The following is a 21,636-nucleotide window of genomic DNA, read 5'->3' on the forward strand; positions in this document are numbered from 1 at the left end:
GATAGCCTGTCAAGGCAGCCTTTTAATCTACACACCTCCTAAACTTGGGATCGATTTACTCTGGGAAGAAGGGAGGAGAGCTATATTGCTGTTCTTCATTATACCTCGTGTTTTTCCCTCCTTTAAACAGTTAACCTGTAATACGATGAGCCCCATGTCAGGAATAATCCAGTAGAAACCATAGGTAATCCCTGATGAAAGATAACCTGGCTCTTGCCCTGCTGCAGCCCTGGAATTAAAATTCCCTGTCTCTGAAGTTTGGGAGACCAATGTAAATCATGGATAAAATTCATGGTAGACAGCTGCAAAGAAAAGATGAGGTTTTCTGGTTTGCCTCAATTTAAAAATAAAATAAAATAAACCATGCAATACAGAAAAAAAAGTCTATATAATTATAATTATATTATAATTATATTATTATTCAAAAACTCATCTCTAGTATGTAGAAACTGCAGAGTTCCTTCCTTCCTTCCTTCCTTCCTTCCTTCCTTCCTTCCTTTCTTCCTTCCTTCCTTCCTTCCTTCCTTCCTTCCTTCCTTCCTTCCTTCCTTCCTTCCTTCCTTCCTTCCTTCCTTCCTTCCTTCCTTCCTTCCTTCCTTTTCTCCCTCCCTCCCTCCCTCCCTCCTTTTCTTTTTTTTCAAAGACAGTTTGAGGTAGCTGACTTTTTCTATGTGCAATGAAAAGAGTATTTCCCCAAATCAAGGAAAGGTGAAGACCAGTCAGTAACAGCGCATTTACGGCTAGACTCCCAAATATGTTGCCAAGTTTTTCATGTACTTCTTCACCGTGCCTAACCTAAGCTGTTGTTTACCTTGGTTTCCATCACTCCCACCAGGTAAGCTCTGAGGTATTTATCATAGAATCATATTTATGTCCGTGTTCAATTATTTGATTGGAGATAAACAAGAGCCCAAGGTCTGCTTGGTTTTGGTGCTTACTCTGGTTGTTCAGCGCCTGTGTGGAAATGACTCCCCTTATGAAGACCCTGTCTGGACCTCTTTCATCAAAAGAAAAGCCTTTAGTTATTGGATACCTAAAAATCACACCAACCTTGCTGGAATAAGGCTTTGAAAGAATGAAGGCAAGACTGCACAGGCAGGAATGATCTGGGTTTTTAACACAGAAACCCATCAGCTACCCTGCCTTGGTCTCCAGCATTTCCAGAACACTATTAGCATGAGTAAATCAAACAATGCCTGGGAGCAAGGACTGACACTCAGTGCTTTGATTTTATTAGAAGGATTCCTGACGTGTTTTCATGGCCTTGAGTTGTGCCAGTGGAGATTCAGGTTGGACGTTAGGAAATACTTCTCTGTGAGAATGGTCAGGAGCTGGCACAGGCTGCCCAGGGAGATGGTGGAGTCACCATCCCTGGAGGTGTTCAAGAAACATTTAGATATTGTATTGAGGGACATGGTTTAGTGGGAAACACTGATGATAGGTGAATGGTTGGACTGGGTGATCTTGGAGGCCTTTTCTAACTTTGGTGATTCTATGATCATATGATTTTCAGCCTAGAACTGTGCTGAGCAGTTCCTGGGGCAATTCAGTTAACACAAGCCAGGAACCATTCCTATCCAGCACTCTGGTCAGCAGCCCTGGAGGCTAAGGGAGTTCAGTCGTGCGCATGGGCTTGTCCATATCAATCCACCTTGGTGCCAAAGAATGGTCCTACATTTAATTTGCTTATATAGATGTAGCCCAGGTGGCTACTTCTGCTTCCACAACCATGTCCACCTGGAGAGCTTATTGGATGGTTTAACATTCTTTACATTCACAGCCTGTCTTATGCATGCATTACGGCTCATTGTACAGAGGAAGAACTGTTGAGAAGATTTAGAGCATGATTCACTTGCAGTTTCCACATCACTAAATCATCAAAGTCCAGGAAGACCCTTAAGTCTATCATTAAATCATTCTATGATGATTCTATGATTCTAAGTCTCTTTGTGTCTTTGGCTCTCATTAAAACCGCCAGCCCAGGCTTAGTTTGTGCCATAGGGTGAGGCACTACAGAAAAGATATAGGCAGAATTTAGCACCTCCTTGTTCCAAAAGCCAAGTGCTGGTTAGCAAACTGCTATCTGCCCACCAGGCCATCTCATACAGTCACATCAAATCATTTCCTGCTGCACTTCCATTCTGGTTGCAGAGCAGGGAGCCACAAATGCCATATTTTTGATTTACTGATTAATGTATGGGATTAATGCAAGAATGACAGAACTCCCAATACGTTGCTGATGTGACTCATCAGTGGTGTGGTGCTCAAGAATTTCTTCTAGCTGTATCAGGAGGCTGCATCTTGTGTATTTTTTTTACTAAATTCTCATGATTGTCTTCTATGGGAACATGCTTTGTTTGGGTGCTTAAATAGGCAGCTAGGGTCATTCTGCAGGCTGCAAGCTGTAGATATGTACACATGACCATGTGCCACTGTACTGTATTAGGAGAGAGAGGTCTTTGCTAACAGGGTGTTTGACATCCCACCCTCCAATGTGGCTTTGCACACACAGCTGTCCCTGCTGAGGGGTCTGCCTTCTGCTTTATCTGCACCAGATGGGCAGGGACTGCACGTCTACCTGGACAAAGACACTCAGGCAAAATCTTGTTCTGTGTCAAGTTACCTTCAGAGTCTTGAGAGAGACGTGATATTATAATTATTGTTGTGTATTTGTTAACTTGAGGGCTTTTTGAGACAGAATTGAGGCAACGCAAAATAAGATAGAGCTTCACCTGATACAGCTGCAGTCTGCTGCTGCCTTCCACGCTCCACCTGCGCCCCGCAAACCACTCTGCGCAGAGGTTTGCTGCTATGAATCCCTTCACCAGGAGATGGTGCTCCTGTCCCGGCAGTCAGCCCTGCTGCAAGCCGGACCCTTCCCGGTGCTCCAGGCTTGGTGATGGTGCTCGGTCTGCTGCAGCAACCCAGCAGCAGATGAAGCAGGGGGTGGCATGTCTGTGTACCCCCTGTTTGCCCCAGCTGCCCCCCACATCACACCAGTGTCCCCAGCGTGATCAAAGGAGGAACCAGAACTCCCACCTCCCAGCAGTTACCTCCTATTGTTAGCTGTGCTTAGAAGGGATGGATCTGCCTGCTGATTCCTGCCCAAAGGGATAGTCCCAACAAGGAGAGAATATCCCCTGTTTACAGGGACAGACTTGCTTTGCCAGATCCCTGTCATATGGAGAATTATTGGGTTGACCTTGTGGACTTCAGCTGATGTAGCTCCACAGGGCTGATCTATAGCTAAAAACAAGAGCACTGAATTGAATAGGAGAGCAAAACTCTTGTTTGACAAGGAATAAACAATACCAAGGGGTGGGAAGATAACCTGAAGGGAAAAAATCTCCTTCTTCCCAGGCCTCTCAGCTGGATTCCTTGGTTAGCGCTGTAGGAACCACCTTTCGAGGTCTCACTCCCCTTCCGAAAGTAACAATCATAGAATCATAGAATGGCCTGGGTTGAAAAGGACCACAATGATCGAGTTTCAACCCCCCTGCTATATGCAGGGTCACCAACCATCAGACCAGGCTGCCCAGAGCAACATCCAGCCTGGCCTTGAATGCCTCTAGAGATGAGGCATCCACATCCTTGGGCAACCCTGCCAAAAGGCTTTTGTTTTCCAGGGGTGGCTGAACTCTTGGCAAAGTGTTTCTCTAAGTCTGGCCCTTAGCTAGAGCATAGTGATCAAATAAAAAGTGGTGGACATTCAACTCACAGCAGTGCAGGCTCTCTGGGCCTGAAGCAAAACATCCTACAGAACTGTGGATCCATCTGATGTTGCATGCATTGACTTTGTACCTTAATTTGGCTTGCCTTCCCTGGTGATCCCTGTACAGATAATCAGAAAAAAAAAAATAAAAATCAGCTTGGCTTCAGTTTTAATAAGTTTTGGAAAGACTTTGCTGGGAACATGGTTAGTGGGCATGGCGGTGATGGGTTGATGGCTGGACTAGATAATCCTAGAGGTCTCCTCCAACCTCAATGATTCTATGATAAGATTTGGAAAGAAAATGATGCTGTTGCTTGGTCGCTTGCTGAGCTGGCCCTGCTGTCACTTGTAGCCATCTCACTAGAAATTTGTTCAGTGAAGCCCCAAGAGGCTTCTTGTGTGGTCACCACATGAGAACATATTCTTCCAAATAACCGCAAGCATTACACATTGTGACCACTGCAAACTTGCTCAAGACTTGAAAATTGGGTGAAGCCCCACTGGCTCAGCTGATGGAAACAGCCACAAACACCCCAGCTTTGAGGGTTTTCCTCCTTTGGGACCCGGTGGGGTGCTTTGTTCTGGTTATGTCAAATAACTCCTTCTTTCCTATGGTGAGGAGCATCTGTAGGGGGGGCCCTCTGTGCCAGGTGAGTCCCAGGTTGGCACCTGGCCCACAGGTGAAAAAGAGGATGGCAGGAGAGCCCACCCTGCCTGGGACTCAGCCCTCCACAGAAACAGCTGGGGATGTGCTCCACGTGTAAAGGTACCCTTCCATCTAGAGCTGTGTCGTGGAGAGGCCGTGGTGATCCCTGGCACACAGGCATTGGCTTCGTGCCATACTAGAGACAGGTTTTCTAGGTTCTCTCTCATACTAGAGACAGGTTATTGGGGAAACAGAAACAGATGTGGCCCTTTAGCTTCACCTTAGGTTCTGGCAGACTTCTGGTTCGTTCAGTATAGAATCATAGAACCCTTAAAGTTGGAAAAGACCACTAAGACCATCGAGTCCAACCATCCACCCATCCCCACCATGCCCACTAACCACGTCCCTCAGTGCCACATCTCCACAGTTCTTGAACACCTGCAGGGACAATGACTCCACGCCCCCCCTGAGCAGCCTGTGCCAGTGCCTCACCACTCTTTTGGAGAAGAAATTTTCCCAAATATCCAACCTATAATGATGGGACGTCCCAGGGCTTTGTTTGTCTGCTCGTGCTGGAGTTACCAGGAGGATTTGTAGGAGTAGGGAGAGATAGACCAGGGAATGGGGCTAGACTCAGTCTTACCATGCTGCTGGAAGGCCACCGTGGGCAACGGGGAGTGCCCTTGAGAGGAACGAGTCTCCTTGCTGGTGAAGTCAAATGGACATAAAATCTCCTGTGGTTATATGGGTGTTTTTTCTGTATAAACTTGCTAATTGAGTTGTAAAATAAAACTACAGCCTTTCCTCTCCAATTTCTGCTGCTGCAGCCGCGTGCTAATTTGGTTTTGGAAGGGGGCTGGTAGAAGGTGGCCCTTTGCCAGCCTGAAGTTATGCACAGAAGGGTTTGCTCTGGGAGAGCAGGGAGCGTGTGCTCTGAGCAGGGCAGGAGCTGGGGAGGTTTGGGCAGCTCCTGCAGCTGAGCTGGGCCGATGGAAATTCAAGAAAACCCAAAAGGGTTTGGACAAAGCTGCAATGGAGAACAGATGGGAAACTCCGGCATCTCCATGGATGCTGGGCAATGGAGAGGATGGGCTGTGGGATTGCACAGCCGGGCAGGATTTGCTGTGTGTACACGTGCCCGTGGAGCCATGAGCTGATGTGGGTATATGTGCCTTTCGTGTTTGCGTGCGTCGCTTGGGGTTTTATGGCCATGTACGTGCCCGTGTTTGTGTCTTCAGACCAAGAACTCCCAGCCCCGGTGAACGTGGCACTGTGTCGTGCTGCTCTGGGGCTGGAAAACTGGAGAAGGAGAAAACTCAGGTGCTCTGTTGTGTCCATATCATTTTAATTTTTAGCAGATAGACTGAAAAAATGCAAGGGCAGATCCAAGTGCCTTGAATTTGGAGGAGCCTGGGGTTCCTCATGTGTGGAATCATCGGAAGGGACCTCTTAGAGTGGGAAGGGACCTCTAAAGGCCATGCAGTCCATCTCCCCAGCGGTGGACAAGGATACCTACAGCTCCATCAGGTTGCTCAGAGCCCCATCCAGCCTGACCTTGAATGAATGTGTTCCTCCACTGACACCAGTTTTCACCTTTCATCATTCCCTGTGAAATTGTCTGCTCTGGAGGAATCCACGACGGAGGCTCCAACGCCACTGCACCGAGCCCAAAAGTTCATAGATGGATTTCTGAAGCTCATCACATCCTTCCACTGACCCTTTCATTCCTATCCCACTGGGAAGAGAGCACACGGGAAGTTGGGAGCACCACCTGTGGCACAGCCCATCGGGCAATTCTTTACTCAGAGAGCGGGGAGGCACTGGCACAGCTGCCCAGAGCAGCTTTGGGTGCCCCATCCCAGGAGGTGTTCAAGGCCAGGTTGGGTGGGCCCTGGGCAGCCTGAGCTGGAAGGGGGCATCCAGCCCACAGCAGAGGGTCGGGGCTGGGTGATCTTTAAGGACCCTTCCAACCCAAGCCACTCGGCGATTCTGTGGTGCCGCTGCTGCAGGTGGGATTGGAACAGGAGGGGTCTCTTCTGCCTTCCCGCATTGGGGAATGGCTGCTCTGAGCGCTCAGCCTCCGCGGGATGGCGATGCTGGTTGGCATTAGGAACCCACGGGCTGACGGAGCACCTGTAGGATGACAGCAGGAAGAAACGCGGGAGGCTGCACTGATAAATGCTCAGTGAGAAGAGTTTGGGTTTTTTTTTGGGGGGGGGGGGGGGGGGAGGGGAGAGGGAAAAAAAAAAAAGCCGTGTTTGTTTTGGCCAAACGCTTACATTCCTTCCAATAAATCACCGCGGCACTTGTTTTTGTATTTGCAAAGAAATCGCAACAGACATAAGCGGGGACTTAAGAGACTTGAAATAACATCCCGGTAAATACCCCACGTTGTTATTTTAATCGAGGCCCGAGGAAACATCTGAATTTTACCAAGGAAACCCTCCTCGGTGAGGGGGAAAACATCACCCCGCGCCCGCCCGGGGCTTTGTTCCGCCGCGGGGCGGAATTACCGCTCCGAGTCCTCTCCTCGGGGCCGCCCCGTCGCCCCAAACCCCCAACCCCGCAGGATGGGGCACCCTCCGTACGGCGGGCCGCGGGTCCCCACCCGGAGCGCGGGCTGCGAGATGGAGGTGCGGGTGAAAAAGTGTCGGGGAGCGACGGCAGCGCTCCAAAGGAAATAAGGAAAGGCCGGAGGCGCTCCCTGCCCAAAATAAGGCCCTATGAGAGCGTCCCCGCAGCTCCGGGAGCCGTCGGAGGGCCGCGCTCCGACCCGCGGGATACCGCGTCGGGCGCACCGAGAGCGGCAGCGGGACGCGCGCGGGGGGCGGACCGGGCCGCGGGGGCCCCCCCGGCTCTCACCTGCGGCCGAGGGCGGGGCGGGGGGCGGGCGGCCGGCAGGGGGCGCCGCGGGCGGCGGCGGGAGGCGGCCGGCGGCGGCGGCGACGACGGCGGCGGCGGCGGCGGCGGGCGAAGACGATGTTCAAAAGCGGGCGGGGAGCGGCGGCGGCAGCAGCACAGCGCCGAGCCCCGCGCCGCCGCCATGCGCCTCCGCGCCGCCGCCGCCGCCCTCTGCCTCTGCCTGCTGGGCGCCTGCCGCCTCCGCCGCGGGCCGCAGGCCGCCGCCGCTCCCCAGCGACCCCCGGCAGCCGCGCCTTCCTCCTCCTCCGCCTCCTCCTCCTCCTCCTCCGCCGCCGCCGCCTCCCCCTTCTCCTCCCCGCCGCGGAGGGACGGGGCGCTCCGCAACGGCACGGTGGTGCCGCACCGCTACATGATGGCCCTCTACCAGCGCCTCGCCGCCCGACGAGGCGCTGCTGCCCGCCCCGTCGGCACCGTCACCGGCTTCGTGGAGCGGCTGCGGGGCGGTGAGTGCGGGGCCGGGCGGCGGGAGGGGGAGCGCACGTCGGGGATGTGAGCGGGACGGGGACGGGGACGGGGATGGAGACGGGGATGGGGATGGGGATGGGGATGGAGATGGGGATGGGGATGGGGATGGGGATGGGGATGGAGATGGAGATGGGGATGGAGATGGGGATGGGGATGGGGATGGGGATGGGGATGGGGATGGGGATGGGGATGGGGATGGGGATGGGGATGGGGATGGGGATGGGGATGGAGATGGAGATGGAGATGGAGATGAGCGTTGGTTGGGACGGGGCGGTGCGCCTGGATGGAGCGGTGTGCGGAACGGGGCAGTGCGTGGGGACGGAGCTGCGCAGAAGATGGGGCTCCGCGTGAGCCCCGCGGGGCAGTGCGTGGCTGTAGGGTGTGGGGAGTGCTGGATGGAAGCAGGCGCGGGGCAGAGCTCCGATCCTCTCCCACCCGTGGCGGTGCCCATAGGGATGCGCGCACCGCCGGGATCGGGGACGGCACTGCGGCTGCGGTGCCCCGCGCTGGGGCTGTGCCCCTTTGCCTCCTTCGCACCCCCGGATCCTGATGTTGATGTTGATGTTGAGTTGAGCAGACGCACCGACCTATTGCTTTTTTTCCCGTGGGCGCTTATACGCGTTGTGTCGTCGCGACAAAAGTTTTCGGGGGCTGAAAAAAAATAAGTAAATCCCCTTCGCCCCCCCTTCGCCCTCCCCGGATGGAATACAATGGGAAGCCGAAGGGAACGGCAGCCCCCGGCTCCCCCTCTGCCCGGACCCCCGCAGCCTCCGTACTCTGCCCGGCGGCGGCACTGAGGTTCTGCGGGGGAGCGGCCGGGCCGGGCCGGGGGGGAAATGCTGCGGGGTGGGCTCTGCAAAGGGATCCCCTTATCCGGCCCCGCGGGAACTGCGGATCTGCTTTGAAAGAAACTAAGAATTATAATAAAGGACGGGGAGAAAACCGTTTCCCAGCCGGAGGGCGGCTGCGGGTCGGGGAGAGTGCGGGGCTCGGGCACGGCAGCGTGCGGCGGTCCGGTTTCTTATTAGAGAGGAGAAAAGAAACCTCCGTCTCGGTTCATCTCTCCCCCTCCCACCCCCTCCAGCGCCTCTTTTTCTTTCTTTCTTTCTTTTTAAATTAACATCTAGTATATAAAGGGTGCCAGAAACAGCACAAGTCCGCGTTTGGGCTCTGCGTGCGCCCCGTTGGACTCGATGATCTTTATGAGTCCCTTCCAACTGCGGGTATTTGCTGTTTCTATGGGAAAACGGGGACAAGTTCAGCTTCTGGGAAGCGCCCGTGTCAGACCCCCCGAGGCAGCACCCCGTGCCTGCAGGGGACAATGGGATTTCCCCCTTTTCTTTGCTGGGGGGACGCGGGGAGCGGGAGGGCACTCGCTTGGAGCCATCCCTCCCCCCTTCCTTCCCTCCCCGTTCTTTTTCCAGCCCCGAACGCGGTGACACGGCGGGGGCAGAGGGTTGTGTCCCTCCCGCCGGGATGCTCAGCCCTTCGCCCGTTGCTCCCATTCACTGCCTGTCCCGCGCACCGCCGTGACGAGCGCTCGGCTTCGCCTGGCTGGGTTGTGATATTGTGCCGTTTTTTTTCTCTCTTCTTTCCTTTTTTTTTTTTTTCTTCTTTTTTTCTTCTTCTTTTTTTTCCCTCTTTTTTCCCCTTTTTCCTCCTCCTCCTTTTTTTTTTTTTTCCTTTTTTTTTTTTTTGTTGTTCTTCTTTTCCTTGCATTTCTTTCCTTTTCTCTCTCCCAGATACCTCCCCGTCCGCCCCCGAGCAGCGCTACCTCTTCGACATCTCCAGCCTGCCCGAGGCGGAGGAGGTGACGGGCGCAGAGCTGCGGGTCCTGCGCTCCCTCCCTGCAAACCGCAGCCTGGCCCTGTCCCCCGAAGGCACCTTCCACCACCTGCTCCTCTCCACCTGCTCCGGCCGGGCCGGCGAGGAGCCCCGGCTGCTGGACTCCAGGGCGGCCGACGTTCTGGATGCGGGCTCCAGATGGGAGGTGTTTGACGTCTGGGAAGCGCTGCGAGACCGCAGGGAGAGGCCCCCGCCGGGCAAACTGCTGTGCTTCGTGCTGAGGGTGGTGTCGGATCGCTCGGGCCGTCTCCTGCCCCCCCGGCAGCTGGGATTCGGCAAACCCCACCCGCAGCCTCACGAGCGAGCGCTGCTCGTGGCCTTCTCCCGCACCCAGAGGAAGGAGAACCTCTTCAAGGAGATCCGGGAGAGGATGAAGGTGCTGGGCGGCCCCCCCCTGCTGGAGCCCCCCGATCCCGGCCGGGAGGCGTACCCCAAGCGGAGGAAGAGGAGAACCACCATCGCCGCCCGCTCCGGGGGCAGAGGCCATGGGAAGAAGGCGAAGACGCGCTGCAGCAGGAAGCCCCTACACGTCAACTTCAAGGAGCTGGGCTGGGACGACTGGATCATCGCCCCGCTGGATTACGAGGCGTACCACTGCGAGGGGGTCTGCGACTTCCCCCTGCGCTCCCACCTGGAGCCCACCAACCACGCCATCATCCAGACCCTGATGAACTCCATGGACCCGGAGTCCACCCCCCCCAGCTGCTGCGTGCCCTCCAAGCTCAGCCCCATCAGCATCCTCTACATAGACTCCGGGAACAACGTGGTGTACAAACAGTACGAGGACATGGTGGTGGAGACGTGCGGCTGCAGGTAGCAATTTCTGCAGCTCTTCCCCGACCCATCACGCCCCATTTTATATATAAATATATATATAATATATATATATATATACATGCACATTTTGGTGTGTGCCTTTCCAAGAGCCCCCCGCCCCCAGGGGCTGCCCCGCAGGGATGGGGAAACCCTCTCTGCTCCTTTCTCAAAGGTTTGGGGCTCTCTTGGCATCGCCCTCGGGTTGGGGTGGTGGGAGCTTTTCTTTCTGCATGTAAAGACACCTCTTCAGAGCATCTGGGGAGAAGCAGAGTCCTGAGCTCCCCAGGGAAGAGCTGCTTTGCTTGGGTTTTTATTTTTCCAAATAATTGCTATAAAAAGGCCGGGCTTTGCTCCACCTCCCTTTGGCAGCAGCTCCATCCCTCCCTGCCTGCCCTAAGGGAGCCCGCATCCTCCGGACAGAGACGTTTAACTCGCAAAAGAGCAGAGCTGAGAGGGCTGCAAGATGTTAGGAAATGGGCTTAAACTGTGCCTTCAACCCCAAGAAGCCTGGCATCAATTGTGGGATGCTGTCAGGTGGCTTTCTGTACTGAGCTGCAAGCTTCGTGGCTCTGCTTAGGTCAGCGATCGGATTGCTTTGGTTTTGATGATTTGGTTTTTGTTGGTGTCCAAGCTGTTGCCTTATAAATATCAGCACTCACCAGCTACAGGAGTTTGCTTTTGGGGAAATCAATTCCTGCTGGAAAACTTTTTTTTTTTTTTCTATCTAGCTCCTCATCCTCCATCTCAGAGGTGTCTGAACAGAGGGCAGGCAGCCTCCCAGCCCCAGACCGCTTCCTTGGGCAGGAGAGAACATCCAGCTCTCACCCAAGCAGCCCCAGCTGGGGCAATACGACATCAGCAGGGCTCCCACCCTGCGTATCACAGCAGAGAGGTACCCCCTGGGACAGTCCCAGTCTCTCCCCATCCTCATCCCCAGGGCTCCAACAAACCTCATCCAACATCCCTGACAGCTCTCGTTCCATACCCTTAGCACAGGCATCAATCAGAGTGGGGGGATGCTGGCACCGCGGCGTTCCCGAGCCCACCATGCTTCCACGTACCTGGCTCTTCAATCACTGATGGTCTCCAGGTAGCTTTCCTCACTGCTGAACTTTTTAATTTTTTTAAAATGTTTTCACTTTTTACTCCTTTCCTCCAAATATTTGCTGTAGAGGTTTGTGGGCAGGTCAGCATTTATATATACATACAGCTCCTGACAGCCCCACAAGTGGCCCCCGGCCCCTTCTTGCAGGACACAGAACCACGTCCACGTTGGTGCCCCAGGGAACAAAGTTCTGGCTCCGTCACTGCAGGTTTGCAGCCCGGATCACTGCAGTAAGTGAAAATGGGGAGGTCTGGGGACAGCACAGAGGCTGCTGCTGGCGGCGGTGCTGTCTGTGGATTTGCCCATGTGGGAATTAATTGCCTCTCTCCCCATTGGGCACCGCTGTTTTTTGGCAGAGAGCTCTTCTTTGGGCAGCCTGATGTGGGTGGCAGCTTTGCCCATGGCAGGAGGTTGGAAATAAATTATCTTAAGCCCCCCTCCAACCTACGCCATTCTATGATTCTATGATAGGTGAGGCTGGCTCCTGCCAGGGGATGCTCTCTGGGGTATCGCTGCCAGGACCCTTTAAAGGCATCGAAGCCACCCCGTGAAGTGGCATTCCTGATCCATCTCCTCTCTCCTGAGTTGATTTCTAAGCAGTATAAATAGGAGACGAGAGGCTGAAAGCGGACAAAGGTGGATTCAGTGGACTCGGAATGATTTGAATGGATAATTACAGGTTCCCAATCTGCAGTATTTATACAGCCTTTCCAGGAAAAAAAAAGAGAAGGGGAAAAAAAAACCGAAACAGTTTCCATGCAGAGTATGTTCTCCTGGAGGATTTCTCTGACCTTCAGCACCATTTTTATCTGCAGGATGTAATTACAGCAAAGCTAGAAATAGCAAGCATCTGGAAAGGGCCGCGTACCTGTGCTTGGTGCTCCGTCCCCTCCTGCGTGGGGCAGCAATGGCTTAGGGGAGGGGAAACTGCTCAGACCCAAAAAGCACTGAGCTGGGACTCGGGATGCGTGGTCAGGCCAAGCCTGGTGCACAGAACCTGTGTGTAAAACCAGAGCCTGTGCTTCCGGCACCGCTTCACTGCGTCCTGGAGACCACAACCCACTGGGGTCCCAAAGCAGGGGCAGATGGAGCGGCGATGTCCTCCTGGGCTGTTTGCTGATGCTTGGCACACCCGAGAGGAAAAGTCTGGCAACCCCAAGCTGCCTTCTGCTCAGAGCCGAGTGCCAGCCGCTTCCGCGTGCGTTCGCACCATATGGATTTTAGCTCACATCTTGCTCGCGTGGCTCTCGCTGCTGGGGAGAGCAGGGAAGGCCGGCAGTGATTTATTGGTCGCACTCCCTTTGCAAAGCAAGCAGCCGCTTCTGCTGCTGGCAGCTTCAGGGCGCTCTCCCACAAACCCCAAGGTGTGTGTTTAGTGGCATTCACCCTGCCAGCTCCCCCAGAACCGCAGGCATGGGGAGCTCTCTGCCCCTTCTGTCCTTAAATGGGTCTCTGGTCAGTAAGAGCGTTGTGCTGTACCACGTTGGTGCACCTACCGTGCTGAATTTTGCCATAAGCTGGTCTAACTTGTCCGTGGCAAAACCAGCTGCAGTCAGCCTTCTGAAGCTCCTTTTTCCTTTAATGCCTTGCTGCATACACGAGAATGCACAGTGCTCTCTGATATTTATACTGTATCAAGAGTTGTCCTGGGTGTTCAAGAAATGACCAAAATCTGGAAATCCTGCTGGTGGAGGTGGACCGACCAAAGAGCCCATCCTTCATCTCTGAGGATGTTTTACAGCCTTAGGATGTGTAGGTTGTGCTGCTGCTCTCCCCTCTGCTGGCACCACTATTAGAGCAGTCCTCCTGAATTTGCTGTGTTGGAAGGAGCCTGGGGGAAGGCACAGGCAGAGTGATGGACCCATGTTCAGCTTCTGGCTGAGGTTGCCCAGAGAGGTGGTGGATGCCCCATCTCTAGAGACTCCCAAGGTCAGGCTGGATGGGGCTCTGAGTACCTGATGGAGCTGTCGGTGTCCTTGTTCATTGCAGGGGAGTTGGATTAGATGGTCTTTGAGGGTCCCTTCCAACTCAGATGATTCTATGATGACCAGGGTGGGCAGCAGAGCATTTTCAAGTATGTTGGTATTATACACCTTTAAACCAAAGCTTGATCTGTTCCCACAAATGACACCAAATGAATCTCAGCCACTCTTCAGATTATTTTTCTTGTTGTCTCCACTCTAGAGTTTGTTCTTACATTGGTGAGCTTGCTTTTCAGTTTTGATACGTGTTATTATTTTGGCTTTTCAGGATGAGGAGCATTGGGATTTGTGACGGCTGGGGAATGGAGAGCAAGTGAGGAAGGGAATCATACCATATCATAGAATGGTGTAGGTTGGAGGATACCTTACAGCCCATACAGTTCCAACCCCCTGATGTGGGCTGGTTGTGCCGTACCAGATCAGGCTGCCTAGAGGCCCATCCAACATGACCTTGAATGCCTGCAGAGAGCAACCACAGCTTCTCTGTGCAGCCTGTTTCTGAAGGCTGAGGCCAAACAGCGTGAGTTGCAGACATGGGTCCGGCAGGCCATGGGTCTGGCTGGGCTCAAGGTGGAAGGAGGAGAGGTCCTCCTCACACATTCAAGAGTTTTCCCAATAGAAGGTGGAAGTGTTTGGGTCTTCTCACTGCTTTGCTGTGTTATGAACCTTCACTGATGTCTTCATTAGCAGAGCAATAGTGGAAATACGGAGCCGGTTAGGGCCTGGCCATTCTGGGTGCTGTGGAATTGGCTTTGATCTTGGCTATGGGGAGAGATGGCTGTGTTCTCCATGGTGTTCTTCCATGGAGAAGCTTTTCTGCTCCCTCAGCTCTACCTTGAAGAATCATAGAATCATTATGGTTGGAAAAGACCTCTAAGATCATCCAGTCCAACTATTCACCTACCACCAATACTGCTCACTAACCACATCCCTGAGAAGAGAGAGGAGGGGAACAGGAGGAAAAGACCAAGAGCCCCAGCTGAGGGCTGAGGGCTCGCACTGGCTGGGCTGGCAGCTGTGAGGTGTTAGAGAACTTCCATGGGGCAGGAGAAGGGACGGCACCAGGCTCTGGTAACTGAGGTGGTGCTGAAGTGACATGGCCTGTTGGCTGTGGTCATCTGAGGGTGGAGCACCTTCCTCGGGTAGAGAGAGGTGATCATGCTGGTTTTATTCACCCTGTGTGCTGTGAGCAGGTTAACCTGTAGGATTAAATAGTGCATAAAAGAAACGAAGTGCCGGACCTTGGTAAATCAAGCTCTTGGCCCTGTGGTTTGGGGGCCTGACTCCAAAGGTCCTTCTGTGCATGGAAGAGCAGCTCTATTCATGGTGTTCCCCAGCTTAGATGCAGCCTGGGGCAATATTAGTCCTTGTTAGTCCAATCTGCTAAAATACCATCTCCTGCCCTTGCCCATTCTTTTTCTGAAGTCAAGTCAAGACTATCCGGAGCTCTTTTTGTGACAAAATGAGCCTCTCTGCTGGTCAGTCATGGTTTTATTTATGTCTTATTTTCTTTGGTTAGAAAGGAAAATATCAGTAAATGAAAAAGGACTCAAGTTTCCAATAGCCGTATCTTTAGTAGTTAATTTTTTTGAAGCAATACTTGTATCCCTACGTGTGCCTCTAACCTTTCCATGTATTTGTTCAGCTTTGTCAGGTCTGAGTGTGAAATATCTCTGAAGAAGATAGCTCTGTAAGTGATGGTGTAAATGCATTGTTTGTATGTATTCTAAAGTTTAAATAGATTGTACATATTGGACTGTAAATGAACTGTAAACAGCAATCTATATTTTCTTGAATATATTATATAGCAGTATATATTTGTTAAATAAGTATTCTTGTATACTCTTCAATAACCTTTTTAATATTTTGTACAGATAAGTTTATTAAATATTTTATTGATAAATAGATCTCGGCAATAGCTTTTCTTTCTAAGGCTTGTGCCTGTGTGCCAGAACCAGATGGCTCATTTCAGAGTACCTTTCCTAAGTCATATCGGCTTCCTGGGCTATTGAAGTTACTAAGGCAAACAGTGAAAAAGCTGTTCATTTTACAGTGCTTTCCTTGGCAAGCTCAGGTATTTTAGAAAGGGGAAAAAAAAAATGGGATAACACTGAGTGTTTGCAGTGCGTTTCTCATCAGAAGGTACATCCCTTTTGTTCCCTGTGTGTTTGAAAACACTTCTCCTGCCTTGACTAGGAGCAACCCAGCTCCAGCCAACCAAGCAGAGTGCTCTCCATTAACCTGAACATGAAACTGTAGGGGCTAAGGAGCACTAAATTAAAGGGGTAAATATAACAAGTGGAAGAATCTCCCCTGTTCACACTGTGCTTGTGACCATACAAAACCCTTTGGATGGGTTTGACTTGAGCCCAGGTGCAGAGGGAGCCCAAGGCAATGGCCTTCCTGAGGAGAGGTTTGTACCCAGTCTACTCACACCTGCTGAAAACATCCCTGTAGGAAACAAGGAAGAAATGCTGCATTTAAAAACCCGGGGAATGGAAAAATATTGGGAAAAAATGTAGTAGAAAAATATTTTAATTCCAGTTAGATACCCCTGGTACACATGGTACACGTCCTACTGCTCTGGAGATTAGATATTACTACAATAGTATTATGTTTATTATACAGCTTTTAATTAAATATATTTTTGCTTTTCTCTCACCGTCCTTTCCTGTTTTTTTTTACTCACTCTTTCAATTAAATATATATATATATACACATTTATTTAAAAGCTTAATAAAGCACAATGGAATATGAAACCCTTCTGCATTCTTAGGTGAACTTCAAAAGTTATGGAACATGCAGGACACAGGGCATGTGTAAGATCAGGCTGTCTTTGTGTGAAGCACATTGAGGGAAGGGCTACGAATAGCTTCATGCCCTTTTTCTCATCCACTTTCATCCACGAGGACCTCTCAGCTGCAATGGCAGAAGTTTCAGGCCAAGCTGCTTTAGCACAGCTCCTGCAGTGGACATTGCCAAAGTGACCTGGGGACAGCAGTTGAAAGTGATCGGGTTAAGACTGCCTCCGATATGAACTATACACAGTAGGTGCAGATGTGGAGTAAGGCACATTCGGAAGTGTGGAAGAAGTCTTCATGACACCAGGTATAGGTTTCAGCCAAAACAGAGCAACCTCTTTCCAAAACTGGGGGGAAACGTGGAGAACTGAAGATGGAGGTTTGCCTGAAGGACTTTGGCGTTAATTACAACAGTGGTGCTATGTCCTAGGTGAGGCGCTGGCACAGCTGCCCAGAGAAGTGTGGATATCCCATCCCTGGAGGTGCCCAAGGCCAGGTTGGATGGGGTCCTGAGCAGCCTGTGCTGGTGGGCGGCAAACAGCCCACAGTAAAGGGTTGGAACTGAGTGGGCTTTAAGGTCTTCTCCAAACTCCACCCTTCTGTCATTTCACTTAATAAATGAAACACAGTATTTTAGAGCAGGGGAAGGATTGTGTTAAAGTGAGTTTGGTCAAGTACTCATCAGCAGGGGAAATGAGGGGCACTGCCCTGCTGCCTCTTCCATTGTCAGTTTGCTTCCAATGGGATGGCCAAAAATGTCCAATATCTGACTGGCAAACACTGCACTGCAGGATGAGTCAGATGCCTTAGACAACATTCTGCATTTCATTAGCTACTGCAAACTGCTAAGAAACCACAACACAACTGCATGTTCCTGCAATACGTGGAATGGAAAAAACGAGCCCATTTACTATCAGCATAAGCACTTGAAAACAGTCTCCAATTAGATGTCCCCCTGCCTATGCCATCTGAGCATGCGTATTGTTTCGTAACTTCTGTGTGATGCTACTGAGCAACGATTGCTCCTGGCAGCTGGATTGTACTTCTGATATTATCTTTTGCTTGCAGTAAACCCTCTCAGCTGTTTCAGAAATCTCTGTTGTTGGCATATGGCTCCTGGTCACTTCTAAATGCTCTCAAGGTTTTTATTTTGTAGAAGTGCCAGAAAAGAGAATGTTTACCTGTAAGCAATGAGCCTCAGCAACGTACTGAGGTTGGTAGTATGAGCATGACCTGTGACATGGAGTAACATGGGTCTGGCCATCAGCTAGACCAAGTTCAGGGTTGGGGGGCTGGGGAGTGGGTACACGTACAAACACATTGTAAAACCAATACACACATGATTTGAACTGCAGAAAAGAGATGATCGCTGTGGCTCATGTATGCAATCTGTCTCCTCTGAGGCAAGAATCTGATGTTTAGCTTGGAGTCCAGCTCCAAATTCTTCACCATAAACACTGGGAAAGCACTCACCCTCCTAAAGGGACAGCCCTTCCTGGCCTGCATGCACTATAGCTCAGAGCAGCAGACGTTGAATGGAGGGAGCAAGAGGAAACACTGATTGCTTTGGAGTGGCTCTGGATAAAAATGCTTCAGTGTGTCAAGTGCCTCCCACCCACTGACTTCTTGTGGGCTTAGATATCTACCTGGCAGGTGAAATTTGTGAATGTAATGAGGGTGATAAACGACTAACCGAGTTATTGAAGACTCAAATTGCATTTTACAACAAATGTCTTTATTCTTGTTACTGGATTTGTGTACTTATCATAAAAGGTATTGATCTAGCAAAACACGAGCATGAGTCCAAGTCATTGCAGCTAGCAGGTTTACTCACGTGGTGACAAAGCACAAAAGTGTGAACAACACAGATCAGATGCTACTGCGTACAGTCAATGCATTTGTGATAGGACTCCCAGTAACTCTAAAATAGTCGAAGGCAGGCAGATTACACTGTGTTTTTATGGTAAGTTGGCGCACTTGGACCACAAGCACTTCTGACGCTCTTTGCCTCGGGTCATGGCAAACACCACTGGATTCCCATCGTGTGAGATCTACTGCTCTTAGGAAACACAGCTGTGACAATCAGATCCATGCTTTTTTTTTGTTTTTTTGTTTTTTTTTTTTTTGTTTTTTGCAATGAACAGAGTAGCGAATTTTCTTCGCCTTACGGTAACAGCTTCAAGGAGGAAGGACGCAATTGGATCACTGTGGTTTCAATCATCTTAGAGAAAAATTCATTTAAGAAAATTGTAAGGCATTGTCCTGCGGTAGATCTGGTCATTGCTGACCAGGTCTCATCTCAGTTTAGGTCTTAATGCAGTCAGTAGGATTTATAACAGGTTAGCGTTTGTATAAAAGGAATACACAAGTACAAGTATTGCTAAATTAATTGCTCATACAAAGTATACGAATAATGCACTGTAAACAACTGCCTCTGATAGGTACTTCAGTTCCCAGGCTGCAATAGCTGCTTGTCGTCTTTGGTTAATGCAAGATTTTTTCTATCCTCAGAAGATCCACTACAACAGCTGAATTTTTACAGACTGATTCCTTGCTCAATTCCCGATCCCACCTACAGCAAAGAACAAATGTTTTCTCCAACAGTATCAATGTGTAAACCAAAATGACCAAATCGACCGTATTCTTTACGTTGCTAAGCTACACGCATGCGTTACGTGTGTGTACAAACATGTATACAGAGATGTATACGTACACACATGGGTGCAAACACACATCCTCACTCTGCCACAGGGAGCACCCAGGCCAGCCAATGCACTTTGCATCTGTCGTTAAGGAGGACACCCAACAGGACTGCATGCCAACATCTGGGGGCTGCTTGGACACACAGACACACAGAAGTGTGGATTTCCAAGTGAGCACAGGAATTGTCTCAATCACTGCTGACTATAGCCCCGTAGAAAGAAGGAACGTCCCAGGACTCCCCACTAACCCGAATCAGTTGCACAGGCACAGGTCCTTCACTTTGGACACACCTGATGGAGGTCTCAGCATTTCTGCCCCAAACATCACCATCTGTTTTGTTATGTGGCAGTGTAATCTGCAAAGCCACTGGCTAGTCTCCAAAGGCAAGCTGCAAAAAAGGGCACTTAAATCCACTGGCTGTCAGCAGGTTTGAAAATTGGTCCGCAATACCCAGAAACTGAATTCTACAAATTGCTCTAAATAACAGTAAAAGAGTTAAGTGTGATCTAGAGAGAAGTGGATGGTGTGTATACAGTTGTGTAAGATAAGCAAGGAGTTAACCATTCAGTCCTACAGCATCAGCGAATGCTCTCTAGCACCGTTCTCAGTAGTACCACGTTAATACTGCTAATTACTTGTGCAAGGTAGATACTTAATGCATCATCTAAATTCATTTGGTTGCTAGGGCAGGACTTCCTGTGACTATGTTCTGTAGTGTTTCTATTTATTTATCTCTTTATAAATGTCTCTAGGGACTCTACAGGGAGACTATTTCACAGGTTCACAGCTAGAAAGCCTTTCCTGATTGTACTTGGCTCTGTTCCCCTTACTTATGTTATTTTCATTTCTAGCTTTAGGCTTTAACCTCTTGTATTATCACAACTTGTATTATCACAGCTCGTAGGATGTTTCTGCATATTTTTTTTTTCCCCTATCTGTAAAGGAGAGGGATGAAGAAATGTGAGGAACAGCATACTTGTCATCAGTGTACTACAGATGGGACCTGGTCCTAAAAACTAATATTTCATGCACTTCTATGGGTGCAACAATGGCAGAATAGCCATTTTCTCACTTATCTAATCCGTGGCTTGGCAGAAAAATTCATGCTTCAGTCCTTAGAGCAAAGAACTGAAATTTAGGCATGCATCAAAAGTGATTTAATTCTTCAAAGTTGCTGAGCAAACACCGTCCCCACGGGCTTCATTATGAGAATGATAGCTCAGAGAGCTAGGGCACTTACAAGTAGTTACACACGGATTCTGAATCGACTTCAACCTTGTAACACTGGCACTTGTGACAAGGGTCCTTTACTTTCTCTACAATCAGAAAATGAAGCAGAAGGCTCCAAATATATTCCCCAGCTGAGCAGCCACACTTACCTTACGTTATGTTTAACGCACTGTGGAGTTCTGGCAGCACTCTGAACCCCATCTGAGACTTGGAGAATCTTGTCTTCACCTCACCTTCACATCTCCCCCTCATAAAAAGCCTGACCTCAGCCTGATCTCTGAAGCTCAGCAGCCCTATCCCACCTGAAGGAGACAATGCTGGGCCTTGGGCTGTTCTGGTTGTCTATTACTCTTGTGCCAGGGATACACAGAGATGAAATGGGTGGAGAGGGCCAGACCTTTCAGAGCATACCAGGATCGGTTGTCACAGGGGGTTTTTTATCCATATGGAGTAGCCTGATATTTCTAAGCCAGGCCAACTGGGCTGCCCTAAATCCAGCCCTGATGGTTCTTCAGCAAGCAGCTGAGGTGGCAGTAACTCAGCTACACTTTTAGTCAGTGAATCTAGTATCAGTGTTGTCTAGAGTGCTAGAAGACAATAAATATTCCACACTTTTCCAAGTCCTTCAGAGTGCTGAAGACACAGGATCAAAGTACATCACCATTAAATCGATAAAACTATATTTTGGACCAGCCAGTCTCTCTTTAACTTTCTCTAAAACTTCTCAGTAGAAAACAAGCCATTATCTGTAATAAACAGAAAAAAAAAAAATAGGACAGACTCTCTCACAAAAAAATTACACGTTCACAAAATAATTACATCATAATCTTGTTAATCACTGAACCGGTGTTTATAATTTGGTCAGATCATCCCGTAACCAGTCCGTAATCATGGCAGCCATCTCCTTGCTGGCATCCAGCACGAACGCATGGCGGAGCCCTTTCTCACAGAGTCGAATGTCCCCATCTGGAAAATCCATTTTGATCTCATCGTAGTAGTTCTGCGGACACCAGCTGTCTCCAGTTCCATAGTAAAAAATCAGCTAGAAATCAAAGCATATCAAACCATTAATTTAAAAGGCTACTGATGAAGCAACAAATACCCAAGCGAAGAGCAGTGAATTATTTGGAAAGAGGTGACACTTCACAACCCAACATACACTGTGAGAAATAGCAGATTGGTAACTCTTGCTTATTTCCAAGTCTACAATTACAGTCCAGTCAATTAAATGGACTCTAACTTAGTTTCCTCATCTGTAAAACCATGGATCACGATATGTGCTTACTTCCAGAAACAGGTCTGCTGACAAAGGTCCAGCTGTTCTGAGAAATTTGTTACCATGGACTAAACATCTTGTTGTTTATCACCTTCACCTCTCCAGAGATATGCTATTGTGTTTTCACTAGCTA

The 21,636-nt window shown here is 50.1% G+C and overlaps 2 protein-coding genes across 7 annotated transcripts in view; one reads left to right on the plus strand and one right to left on the minus strand.

Moving 5' to 3' along the window:
* Positions 1-7,580: 7,580 nt before the first annotated feature.
* Positions 7,581-16,154, plus strand: GDF7 (growth differentiation factor 7). Its single transcript, XM_025148946.3, has 2 exons — positions 7,581-7,723; positions 9,488-16,154. Exons 1-2 carry the CDS (start codon positions 7,630-7,632, stop codon positions 10,405-10,407), a joined length of 1,014 nt encoding a protein of 337 aa, XP_025004714.2. The 5' UTR covers positions 7,581-7,629; the 3' UTR covers positions 10,408-16,154.
* A 1,853-nt stretch (positions 16,155-18,007) lies between these two features.
* The window catches only part of LDAH (lipid droplet associated hydrolase), a 108,428-nt gene continuing 104,799 nt past the window's right edge, over positions 18,008-21,636 (minus strand). For 4 of the 6 annotated variants that reach the window (NM_001031093.2, XM_015284972.4, XM_046938952.1 and 1 more), the window contains one exon: positions 18,008-21,269. In NM_001031093.2, the coding sequence (NP_001026264.2) occupies positions 21,078-21,269 (192 nt within the window). In that variant the 3' untranslated portion in view covers positions 18,008-21,077. The remainder of the gene's footprint in view (positions 21,270-21,636) is intronic. The other 2 variants (XM_015284973.4, XM_040697218.2) reach the window with 1 other exon arrangement.

The sequence above is a fragment of the Gallus gallus genome, chromosome 3 (genome assembly GCF_016699485.2).
Source record: "Gallus gallus isolate bGalGal1 chromosome 3, bGalGal1.mat.broiler.GRCg7b, whole genome shotgun sequence".
Classification (NCBI taxonomy): Eukaryota; Metazoa; Chordata; class Aves; order Galliformes; family Phasianidae; genus Gallus; species Gallus gallus.